Source organism: Erithacus rubecula, assembly GCF_903797595.1.
Source record: "Erithacus rubecula genome assembly, chromosome: 6".
NCBI lineage: Eukaryota > Metazoa > Chordata > Aves > Passeriformes > Muscicapidae > Erithacus > Erithacus rubecula.
The window spans coordinates 13188825-13200530 of record NC_136688.1 but is presented as its reverse complement, the minus strand read 5'-3'; the positions used below and the strand labels follow the sequence as shown (position 1 = coordinate 13200530).

The 11706-nt window shown below is 47.2% G+C and overlaps 1 protein-coding gene across 1 annotated transcript; it reads left to right on the top strand.

Moving 5' to 3' along the window:
• Positions 1-481: 481 nt before the first annotated feature.
• Positions 482-4142, top strand: DBX1 (developing brain homeobox 1; the record flags this gene model as incomplete). Its single annotated transcript, XM_079309770.1, has 4 exons — positions 482-833; positions 1323-1424; positions 3211-3413; positions 3768-4142. 4 exons carry the CDS (start codon positions 482-484, stop codon positions 4140-4142), a joined length of 1032 nt encoding a protein of 343 aa, XP_079165896.1.
• Between the last annotated feature and the right edge of the window lie 7564 nt (positions 4143-11706).

Sequence of the window (11706 nt, the reverse complement as noted above, 5' to 3'; positions counted from 1 at the left end):
TTCTAAGTGGCAAGATGTAATTTGAAACTTTTAAATAGGCATTTAATTAGCCTGTGTGTGTTGCCTCTGAACAAAACCCTGCTGGGAGCCTTTGGAGCGCTGTATTCCAAAGAGGCGGTCAATATGCAAAATTGATGACTACACTTTCTTTGTGGCGGAGTCATTGTGCCCCAGTTGCTTATGAAGTCTAATCCAATCATAAATTGCAGCCCCGGACCAATGAAGAAGCCGGGAGCTCGCCCTGAATGAAGCTCAAGTGGAGAACTTTGTTGAACCCCATTGTTGGGGCTGTCACTTTTGAAAGAGCCTCAGCGGGGCTGACCACTATAAAACTCATGGTCCAGGAGGAAGGGGCAGAGAGAACTCCGCCAGACTCTCTGGCTGGATCTTTACCAACCAGGTTTGCAAAGCAGAAAACAAAAGCAAACAAACAAACAAGCAGGCGAGTGGCCCCAGCCCGGCTCCGCGGACGGCCCCTGCGATGATGTTCCCCAGCCTCATCGCCCCTCCAGCCGTCTACCCCAGCCTCCTCCGGCCGACCCCCACCCTCACCTTGCCTCAGTCGCTGCAGTCGGCTTTTTCCAGCCATTCCAGCTTCTTGGTGGAAGATCTGATCCGGATCAGCAGGCCCACCAGCTACCTGCCCAGGACTGCCCCCCCGTCCAGCATGTCCCCCCCAGCCTCGGCGGCCAGGACGGACTCGGGGACGCCGGAGCTCCCCACTTCCACCACCGCCGGCTCCAGGAGGATCTGTTCCCCACAGACTTCCAGCAGCGACTCCACTTTCCTGAAGTTTGGAGTCAACGCCATCCTCTCCTCCACGCCCCGAGCCGGTAAGCGGGGGGACACCCCGAGCCAGCCGCGGCTTCGGGCGCTGGGGAAACACCGCCCGCAGGAGAGGGATGATGGGCGAGGGACAGCCGAGGGAACTGGCTTAGGAAAGGGAGGGAGGACCCAGTCCTGAGCCGCAGAGCTCTCCGGCATCGCTCGGATTTCAAGGGCTAGGGGCAGCGCTGCCGGCGGCCGGTCCCGCTCCGCTGCAGGACGGACGGGAGGAGCAGGCGGAGGGAGGGGCCCAGAGACGAGGGGCCCATCGGCCGTGTCTTCTGGCTGACCCTGTCCTCACCGGTGCCGCTTTGCTGGCAAAAGCAGCAAAAGTGCCACTTTTCCTCTGCGGTTCCGAGTTCAGTCTGCCTCTTTTATTTTTTTCAAAAAGTATCACAGCGTTGATCTCCAGACCGAGGGACAGAGCCCAGCCTTGCCGTCGGTCGAGTCCAACTGGCGGTTACCCTTCATTTAATTTGATTTTATTTATTTACTAGAAACATCCCCTGCGTTGCTTCAGAGCGTCCCGTCAAAGACTTTCTCCTTTCCGTATTTTGAAGGATCCTTCCAGCCCTTTCTCAGATCTTCCTATTTCCCAGGTGGGTGCTTACAAGAGTCCCTGTCAGCGGGCGGGCCCCTCTGCCGGCACAGCCCGGTGATTTCTCCTCGTCCCTAACCCTCGGCGGGGTTATGCTGCAGTTCAGAGGTTGGAGGGAGTACAACATTCAAACATCAGTCGCGCCAATTTGCTGCCCGATTTAGCACAGGCAGTGACTGCCTGACATTCCTTGCCCGCTCCCTCCGCTGATCCACAAATTAGCTGGGATTGTCACGGTCCCGAGGCGAGGCGGGTCCCCTCTTCCTCCCTCCCTCCCTCCCTCCCTCCCTCCCTCCCTCCCTCCCTCCCCTCCCTCCCTCCCTCCCTCCCCCTCTCTCTCTCTCTCTCTCTCTCTCTCCCCACCCCCCCCGCCCCCCCCCCCCCCCCCCTCCCCACCGCCCCGTCCCGCCCGGCACTCGGTTTCAGCACTATGAGGAGCGGTCAGCTCCCTGCGCAGCCGGCGCTCCGCGCCCGCGCAGGACGGCGGAAAGGAAGGACGGATGGAGGGAGGGAAGAGAGCGGGAGCCTGCGGGTATCTCCTAAACCTTTCCGCCTTACGGGCGGATCCAGCGGTCTGCGGGAGCGGCATGACTGCCCTGCTCCGCCTACGCCGCGTCCTTACCCTCTGCTCCATTACATCCGACGCCTACTTCCCTCCACCACCTTCCCGGTTACACTGTCATACAGCACGGGAAAGGCGAGAAAGCAGGCCACGGAGCCTGTCACAGCATCGAAGTATTATGATGCTGAGAAAACAATTATAAAAAAACAAAAACAAAAACAAAAAACAAAAACCCGAAATCTAATTACACAAACAAGCTATGAATTTAAAAAGAAAACAGGGAAAGGGAGAGGGAGAAAAAAAAAATAACCCAAGCTTTTCTATTCATCTTTTGCATAATGGAATTTGCTTCCTTTCTGCAGCATGTGAATAGCCTAACAAAAACAACTTGAGCTTTATAAATAGCTTTTCATGTCCATTTAATGAAAATGATTTGGGGAAAGAGACGATTGTGCCATCAGTATTCTCCCGAGGAGCCTGGCATGCCGTTGTGTTTAGTTTGAAAGTGTAAATCTCTTTTGTTCCAATAATATATGGCGTTAGCTGCTTGTCCTCAGTCTTTTTCTGTTAGTTCATTACTACACAATTACCATTCACGCTTCATTAGCATCTCTGTCTCTCTTGGGGAGGTTCCCCCCTTCTTTTTTTTTTTGAGGCGAAACTCTGCCCTTTTTTATCATACTAATGCCATTGGGAACCAGGCAGTGTGCTAATTAGCTGCTACTTTTCATGTCTTCGAATTGAATTCTCCAACTTCGGAGCGGGGGTAGTGGAAAGAGAAGAGATTATTATAAAAAGATGAATACTGATTGATCAAAACTGCATCCTAAGTGAAGCAGTTTTGTTCGGAATCAGAAAAGTCCTCATTTTCATCTCCAGCATAATAAAGCATCTGAAATTATAAAAGCGTCTGAAAAAAAAAATCAAATGCTTCTGAGTGGGAGGGAGAGCTTTTTCATTATACCTCTATCTTAGACGGTACGCCTCACTTTGCCTTTTCAGGCCGGGGACCTTTGAATCTCCCGACAAAACCGGCCACCATTGACCCATTTTCCACATTTGAGTTGATAGATCTAATCCCGGCCATCGGTTCCTGAAAGGGGGCGGTTGGTTAAGCCTAAAGCTCCTTTTCACGGCCCCAGGTTGATGAGTGCTCGCTCTAAGGGCAGGGAGGGTTGGTGGGGGCCGGTCCCGCTCTGCTCAGTACAGTGTGTCGCTCCCACAGCTGCCTCCGCCGTGGTCCCCATCCCTGGCACCTTCTCCTGGCCGCTGGCTGCCCGGGGCAAGCCCCGCCGGGGCATGCTGCGCCGCGCTGTCTTCTCCGACGTGCAGCGCAAGGCGCTGGAGAAGATGTTCCAGAAGCAGAAGTACATCAGCAAACCCGACCGGAAGAAGCTGGCGGCCAAGCTGGGCCTCAAGGACTCACAGGTGAGAGGGGCACCTGGTGGAGGGAGGGCAGAGAGTGTGTGGGGAGCCGAGATCCCTCACTCCCCAGGGGCAGTTAGAGAGAAGCTGGGGGGAAGGGAATGCGAGCAGGGAGAACATTCAAAGCAAGTTACAGGCGATCAACAGAGACAAAAATATCACGATTCCCAGCTAGGTGAGTGGGATCACAGTCTGATTGCCCTTGAGATCTCTCCTAGGGTGGTCCAAAGATCAAATTCTGTGGCTCATGTTAGCTTTTGTATGGGTACATGCGAGGTTTTGAGAGTGCAGCCAGAACACCTTTTCTGGTCCCTGTTTTACTGAACTTTTACAGTCCTTTGTTGATTTGTACCCTAGGTGAAGATCTGGTTCCAGAACAGGAGGATGAAATGGAGGAACTCTAAAGAAAGAGAGCTCCTCTCTTCAGGTGGCTGCAGAGAACAGACCCTACCCACCAAGTTCAACCCTCACCCAGACCTCAGTGATGTAGGCAAGAAATGTTCAGGAGAGGAAGAGGAGGAGGAAGTTCCCTCCATGTGCCCACCCAGCCCCCGGCATCCCCTAACCTACCACCAGTCCCCAGAACATCTACACCTGAGGGACAGACTGGACTCTCAGATGTCTCCTTCTCCATCCCATTCTAGCAGCCCCAGCAAACCTTCAGACTTCTCAGACTCAGAGGAAGAGGACGATGAAGGGGAAGAAGAAGAGGAGGAGATAACAGTCTCTTAGATCACTTGCCTGCCCCCACCATCACATGAGGACACTGCAAAGATGTAAATAAACCAGAGTGCTATAAATTGAAGAGGTGCTGTCCTACACCAATGTCCACATGTTTCTTGAGTGCAGGTTCTTTTCCACAATAGCTGTAAGACTTCCTTCTCACTGGTATTCTTCATTTGTTGCCCTGTGTGGAGATTTTCATATTCATAATATCTGCCCAACTTTTCAGAAGTCTCTCTTCTTAGTGATCGATATTTGCTCAGTTAGCTACCTTCTCCCAAAAAGCAACAATAGGCAGCTCCTGGTACTACAGCAGGGAGGAAAGGGAAATTTCATAATAGGAAAGGAAACTTCTTCTCCCAGATAACAAAAAATCACCAAAAATAGAATATAGATTATGTGATCATTTCTATTACCTTTCATGTGAATTTCCAGCTACTGTATTATTTCAGCTGCTTACTGAAGAGTTATCTGATCTAACAACCCTTTCCTCCAAAATAAATAACCTTGAGGGACCCAGACCATGCTCTGCCTCCCTCCTTATCCTAAATGGCACCATGCTTGTGTAACAGATCCATTGAAATCCCTGGAATGGAGATCTTCTATATTTATGATTTTTGTCTTAATTTACTCATCAATATGGTGCTCAAAGCACTGTCTAACCCATCTTCTTGCCCACAGGTCTGTGCTTATTTTCCACTTTGCTTTTCCTATACGTGGTGTGGACAGAGGAAAGTGGATACATCTCTTTGATTTTTAACTGAACTTTGCTGTCTTTGCACAGCTTATATGAACTGTACACTATTTTGTACACTTGCTCTGTATGGGTGTTTTATACCAAGGTTATTGTCAAGGGATGTAACAATGACTCAACAATGCTTCTCTCTTTCTTTTTTTTAAATTAAATGACAGCTAAACTACAGGCAAATGCAGCTGTTTAATTGTGTAACTTATAAAGAAACACTTTTATTTTGTATTTTAATATGTACAGACTTTAAATATGTATATATATCAAAGTGGGTGATTGTCAAATAAAGAAGAAGTAGATTTCCAAATGTGATCTTTGGGTAGTACTTGGTTCTAGATAACAGGTTGCTGTAGTTTGTGTCTGGGAGAGGAAACCACCTTATTAGTGATTCAATAAGAATTTATCAGTTCCTAAATAAATGACTTTTTATTTACCCGCCTTTTAAATAGGGAGCAACTCACCACACATCGCTAAGACACTACAGTTTATAGACTGGAAGCAGATAATTAGACCAGTCTTACAGGGTAGAGAAACAGGATGAAAGAGAGAAATTCAACCCTTCAGCCTCAAGTCCAGCCAAAGATCATTACTGCAACACCAGACAAATCTATAACCACCTACTTGCTTTTTGTTTTTACACTTCTCTACACTACAGAAATGCCAGTGGGTTTTACCTTGCATATAGGTAGCAGAGTTTTTCTGAAACAGAGATTTAATTACAAAACTGCATTTATTTTCTGCTACATGATCTCTAATGCCCACCATTCATAACACACTTGTCCTGGTTTGAAAGGACAGGTGTCTGCCAGTAAGGGCAGAAGTTTCCCTTTGGAATAGAGACTTTGGTTCCACTCCCCTCCCCCAAGTATTATGATTGTTTGAATCAAGGACTCTGAGGCAGAGATAAGGGGGGTGGGAATAACAGCTCTTTTACTAATATATCTAACTATACAAACAGAAAACATAACAGTTAAAATTGCTAACAGAACGAAATACATAACTCGGTGTCAGTCCCTTTAGATGCAAGCACGCTGTCTCTGTGCTTAGTCGAGAGCCCGGATTTGCCAGAGGGCAGACGGGAACGAAAGCAGGAGGGAGGGGGGAGGGGCAGCAGCGGCCACGCCGGTCTCGGGCGGGAACGGGCTCACCCTCACCGAGGGCGGTGGCTCCTCGCTCACCGTGTGTGTCCGGGGGATCAGCTGTGTCCGCAGAGGCAGGAGGCTGGAACGGGGCAGATGCAGGGCAGGTGATCACAGAGGGTCTGGCTCTGCTGTGCTCGGCCGCGTGGCTGAACGATCCCAGGCGTCCTCCTCCCAGCTCGCCGGAAACGCGAGTGCCCTCCCGGAAACCTCAGAGGCCCCTCCGGGGGCCGTCCCCACCCACCCCTTTGTCTGGACTCATCAGCGACCCTGGGTGTAACCCGGCCAGCTCCATTGGCATGATAATGGGAAAAATTCTTTCAATTGACACAGTAACAGAAATACACTCAACCCCCAACACACCAAAACAAAAGAAATGCAACAGATGTCCCCCTGGATCCAATTCTCCCTCTATGCTCCACTTCACTGCCACAGCCACAAGGGAAGGTGTGAAAGGAAGAAGAGAGTGATTCCATTTGGAAGAGACTCTCAAATGTCATCTAGTCCGACTTCAGGGCTGGCCAAAAATTAAAGGTATTATTAAAGGGTGTTGTCCAAAAGCCACCCGACCACTGACAGGTACAGGGCATGACTACCCTGTACAGGGCATGACTACCCTGTGCCAGAAAGGCTGTTCCAATCTCTTAATCTCTTTCCAATTAGGTATTTGCACATCTAAGCTGAGACACATTGTCACTTTTCTCTACCTATCTATCTATCTATCTATCTTCTACCTATTTGACACCTTGATGGCCTTAGTTGATAACACATACCTCATAGAGGTGGAATGGAAAAGGAGATGGAAAAGGGCTTGCTGGGTTTGTTGTATTGTTGTTTTGTAAAAGCCATGCACAAAAGAAAAGCTAAACAAGGAATTTATTCATTGCTTCCCATGGGCAAGCAGGTGTTCAGCCTTCCCAGGAGAGCAGGGCTCCATCACATGGAAGATTAGTATCATCACTCCAAATATCTCCCTCTCTTCCTCTTTCCCTCCACTTTATATCCTCAGCCTGATGCCATATGGTCTGGAATATCGCTGTGGCCAGTTTGGGTCACCAGTCCTGACTGTGTCTCTTCCCACTCTGCCAGGCACCCCACACTCCCTCACCAGTGAGGCAGAACAAAAAGCAGAGAAGGGAAGTACTGTAAAAGTAGACACCCTTTTTGGGTATCTAATGTCAAAGGCAAAAACTTATTCTCTTACCTAAAATGCGGAAAGATTCTAGTCACATTAGGATGATCTAGTGGCAGCTGCGTTTTTCCTGGTGTGCATGGCATTGGGAATTCAGCTTGGGTGTATTTCTAAATGTTCCATAACTTGCTGTTAACAGCCAGAGTGTCAGAGGTGACTTCCCTCTATTTCCTTAAACAACCTCAGCACTCTCTCTCTTTCTCTCTCTCTCTCTGTTTTTAATGCAGCTCTCTGTATGCTTTGGGAAAGGAGCGAAGATAACAAGCCTTTCCTGTCTTCATGGAGATGGAATGGTTTCCATAATGACTAGCAGCATCCAGAGTTTTTGAAACTCTGGTAATTCCATGTGTAATACACTCCTATAAAACCTCTGCTTTAGGATATCAAAGAGCTCTTTTTAATTACCGAGCAGCCCAGAGATCTTGTGTGTTTTTCTTCCTTCTCAGAACCAGGAGGGAAATCTCCCATACTGGGGAATGGATAAGGCAGAGAGGGGGATTTAAATTTGGTGACTGTGAGCTCAGGGCAGCAAATTCTGAACTATATTATCCCTTAAGAAACCAGCTGGTTCAACATCTGTGCCTGCCAGCATGGGAGAGTGGCTTTTGGACTGGAGGAAAGGAAATAACTTTCTTGGGGAGTCTGTTCTTCTGCTGCTGCCTGCAGAGCTGTTGGTGACAGACCTGGAGTGTGTCCCTCTGGTCCCATTCCCTGTTTTAGTGGCTTCTTGAGCAGTGCCCTGCACAAATGGAGGAGCTGGAAGTGTTTTTACCCAGCCACAGCCAGGCAGATAGGCTTCTGCATAGCCTTTTACTGGGAGCAGGTGGAGTAAAAAAATGAAAATAAAATAAAATAAAATAAAATAAAATAAAATAAAATAAAATAAAATAAAATAAAATAAAATAAAATAAAATAAAATAAAATAAAATAAAATAAAATAAAATAAAATAAAACAAAAATAGCCTACTTTAAAAAGCATATGTCTTTCAGGAAAGTTTGAACATTACAATAACCTTAAAGAGGTTAAGTAGAGCACATGATTCAATGCCATAGTTTCCAGAAGGAAAGGGTGATGCTGATGGCAGGATATTAAACGCCAATCAATTCTAAACCACCATCCTACAGGAAAATAGATTGGTTTGAAGACACCCAAGTTCAGTCCTAGAAGACACTGAAGGCATTTAAAACCCTTTGACTGGGAAGTTCAAGGTGGGGTTTGACACAAAGCTGTGGGCTCTGTTATTTTGAGGAGCAGTAACACAGAGTCCCACTACTGCCTGAGTTCTCTCTCCCTCCTGGCTGTGTTTCCTCCCCAGGCCCAGCCATGTCCCAGTGTGTGTGCATGGGCTGGGAGCAGAAGTGATTGGGCTGAAAAGCAGAAAATTGATTGATTCCCTTGATTTTCTTTTCTAGCAACTGAAACTGCCTCACTGCTATGTCTGAGGAGAACATGGCAGAAATATACAGCAAGGATGGGAAAAATTTTACTTTCCGCTGGCCCTTATCAAGTGACTTAATTGGACATCTTTAGGGCTCTTGTATTTTTGTACCAAGATTGAATTGATATAACTGAATAATGTCCTTCAACCTCCAAAACCCACACCAGCACCACTCTGCCAACCTACATGACAGGGATTTAACAGCCCAGCAGAGTGGGGCCTCACAGGAGTGCCTTTACTGGACATGCACAAGTGCCAGGTATGCTGTTTTTACCTAATTTTCCCTCTGATGTTACCAGCAAAAGGCTAAAATACCTCATAAAATCATACAACTGCACAGGTTGGAAGACATCTGGAAAGATCTTCTGGTCCAGCCTTTTATGGAGAAGGCAATCTAGATGAGGACTATTACTCTGATCAACTGTATTTTGAACAACCTCCACCAATGGGGACTCTATCATATACTTGAGGAGATTGTTCCACAGAACGATTGTTCTTTCTGTAAAAAATATCATTGTGAGAGCGAGATAAAACCTCTCCTGGTGTAACTGGTACCTATTGCTCCTTGTCATGTCCATGTGACTCCTTTTGAAAGGAGAGCATCCATCCCCTTTGTGGCTGCCCTTTAGGTACTGAAGTCCCCCTATGAGGACCTTGACAAGTTTTCTTCAGGAGCAGATTCAATAGCTTCAGTCTTTCTTCACAGGGCAGGTTCTCATACCCCTCCTAGGTTTAGACAAGCTTAGCCTTGCTAAATGCAACTTGGTATACCCAGCAAGGTTCTTGTAGTCCTTGACAGGTCAGTACTACTTTTTTTTTTTTTTTTTTTTTTTTTTTTTTTTTGTGTGTGTGTGTGTGTTTAAGCACATTCAAAAACTCCCTGCTAAGCCAGGGTGGTGTCTTGCTCTGTTTTCTTTCTCTTCTTTTGTAGGGGTAACCCCCAGCCCCTTATAAGTTGATTGGGCTCTCCATGGATGCTTCCCACACATCCTCACAGCTGGGCTCTGAGCATATGGAGGTTTCAGGAGTGGAAGTTTCAATGCTGTTTAACAGGGGTTTTGTCTTATTAGTTGTCTTCAGTGTTTTTAGTAGGATCTGAAACTTCACAATGTTATTATCACTATATCCAAGGCCACCACTCATAATTTTGCAGTGAAGTAAATACTATTTTGTAGCACTAAATCCAGACAGAAATGGGTTGTTCTGAGTCAGCATGTCCAGCATCTCCAGCAGGAAGCATTTCTCAGAGCTTTCCAGGATCCCCATGGATGACCTGGTCACTGATGTGAAGAAATATATAATTTAATAATCAGGACTGATTAGGCACCAGAGGTTGGTGGTCTGGCAAAAATGTGAAGCTGAAAATTGTGTAGTAACATTGTCAGAAATCCTGCTGTGGATGAGGTGTAGTGGCTCACACAGATCTGAGCTCATAAGCTTGTTACTCCCCCATTGGGCTTGGGCTTTGTGTCCCAGCTGCTCTTTTGCACTGGGTGGTGCTGGTTCATCACAATCCCGATAAAAAGGCACTCAGACCTGGTGAGAATCAAATGCTATTTGTTACAGTGAACACTGCAAGATGGGAACAGCAGAGGCAAACTTCTGTCCCTTCAGATGCTGAGAACCCCCAGAGGAGCAGCATTCACACGCAGCATCCTGGCCACACCCCAGCTATGGCTGTGGGCATTCAAGGCATTACAGGAGGGTGTTTTCTCACAGCAAAAGAACTCTATTAACCATTTCTGCTATCAAACAGAAAGGATGTACCCATGACATCTTCTTGCTGCATGTTGAGACAAGCCAAGGACACACAGATGGCTCAACCTCTGGGTACCCAGCAGGAGCTGCATGCCTCTCTTTTAGAGTGGGCTGAGCTGATCCCATGGATGCAGGGTTTGTGCATCACAAGCTGGTTCTGGAGGCCAAGCAGTCCTCGTGGCACAGGGCAGAACAGCACAGCACAGTCCTGGCTGTACTTAGGCTTACTGACATACGGATCACCAGCTCCTCGACCCATAGTGGGGTTTCAGACAGGATTGCAGTGGGAGCACAGCTTCTTCCCATGTGCCTGTGGATCCTATTTTATGTAAGGTACTTCAGATTTTCTAATTGCCCAGCCCCTCATGGGCAAACTTCCTAGAGAAGGGATTATCTATGTTTAGCCAGGGCATGATCTCCACTCCCTGTAACATCTCTTGAGCCTCTGAGCAAATTAGAAATACCTGTGACTAAGCAACCTGCTCTCACAGAAAATGTCCCAGCTCATTGCAGGGGGTTGGACTACATGGTCTCTAAAGGTTCCTTCCAACCCAAACCATTCTATGATTGAGGAAGGAGAGAGGAACATGGATTTCTGTGTGTGGCTTAGACAACAAATATGATGATGGGGAAGGATTTGCCTGCAGTCAGCCCCACTGCCAGGGGCAAAGATGAAAGTTGTCCTCAGCTGCTGTGCTCTGCCCAAAAACCCAGATTAAATGTCCACATTAGAAACCACAGATAAGCCCTGGTTACAGCAAGATCAATGTCAGAATCCTTGGCATCAGTAAAGTGGTGAAATGGACAGAAAGTGTGGAATGGAGGACAGGAGTCTGCAGGGCATCAGGAATTCCCTTGCTGGTTCTTGAGGTGACTACTCTGAAGTACCAGGGGAAAAGATCAGATGAATGAGAAGGGTGTAAATACATGTCGCAGACTGAGTTTATAAAATGACTCCAGGGAATTTCCCTTTTCCATTGCAGAAAGGAAGTCAGCACTGATCCTATGTCCTGAGAAATTATGAGATGGATTCAGGAAAGACATAAAATGAAATAGGATGTTGGTAATAGAAAAGTAGGAAAATAAAGGTTAAAGAGAAGATGAGGTAAAGGGGAAAAAAAAAAGTTAAGCATACAAGACAGAGTGCATAGAGCAGAGAAAAGAATAATGTGGGAAAGGGACAGGGCAGCCAAAAAGGAAAGGAAGGGAAGAATTCCTGAGAGATAGTAAGCATTTTGGCAGTCCAACATGGATTCAAAAATCATCTAAGATCATGGCTGAAGCATTTTCCAGGACC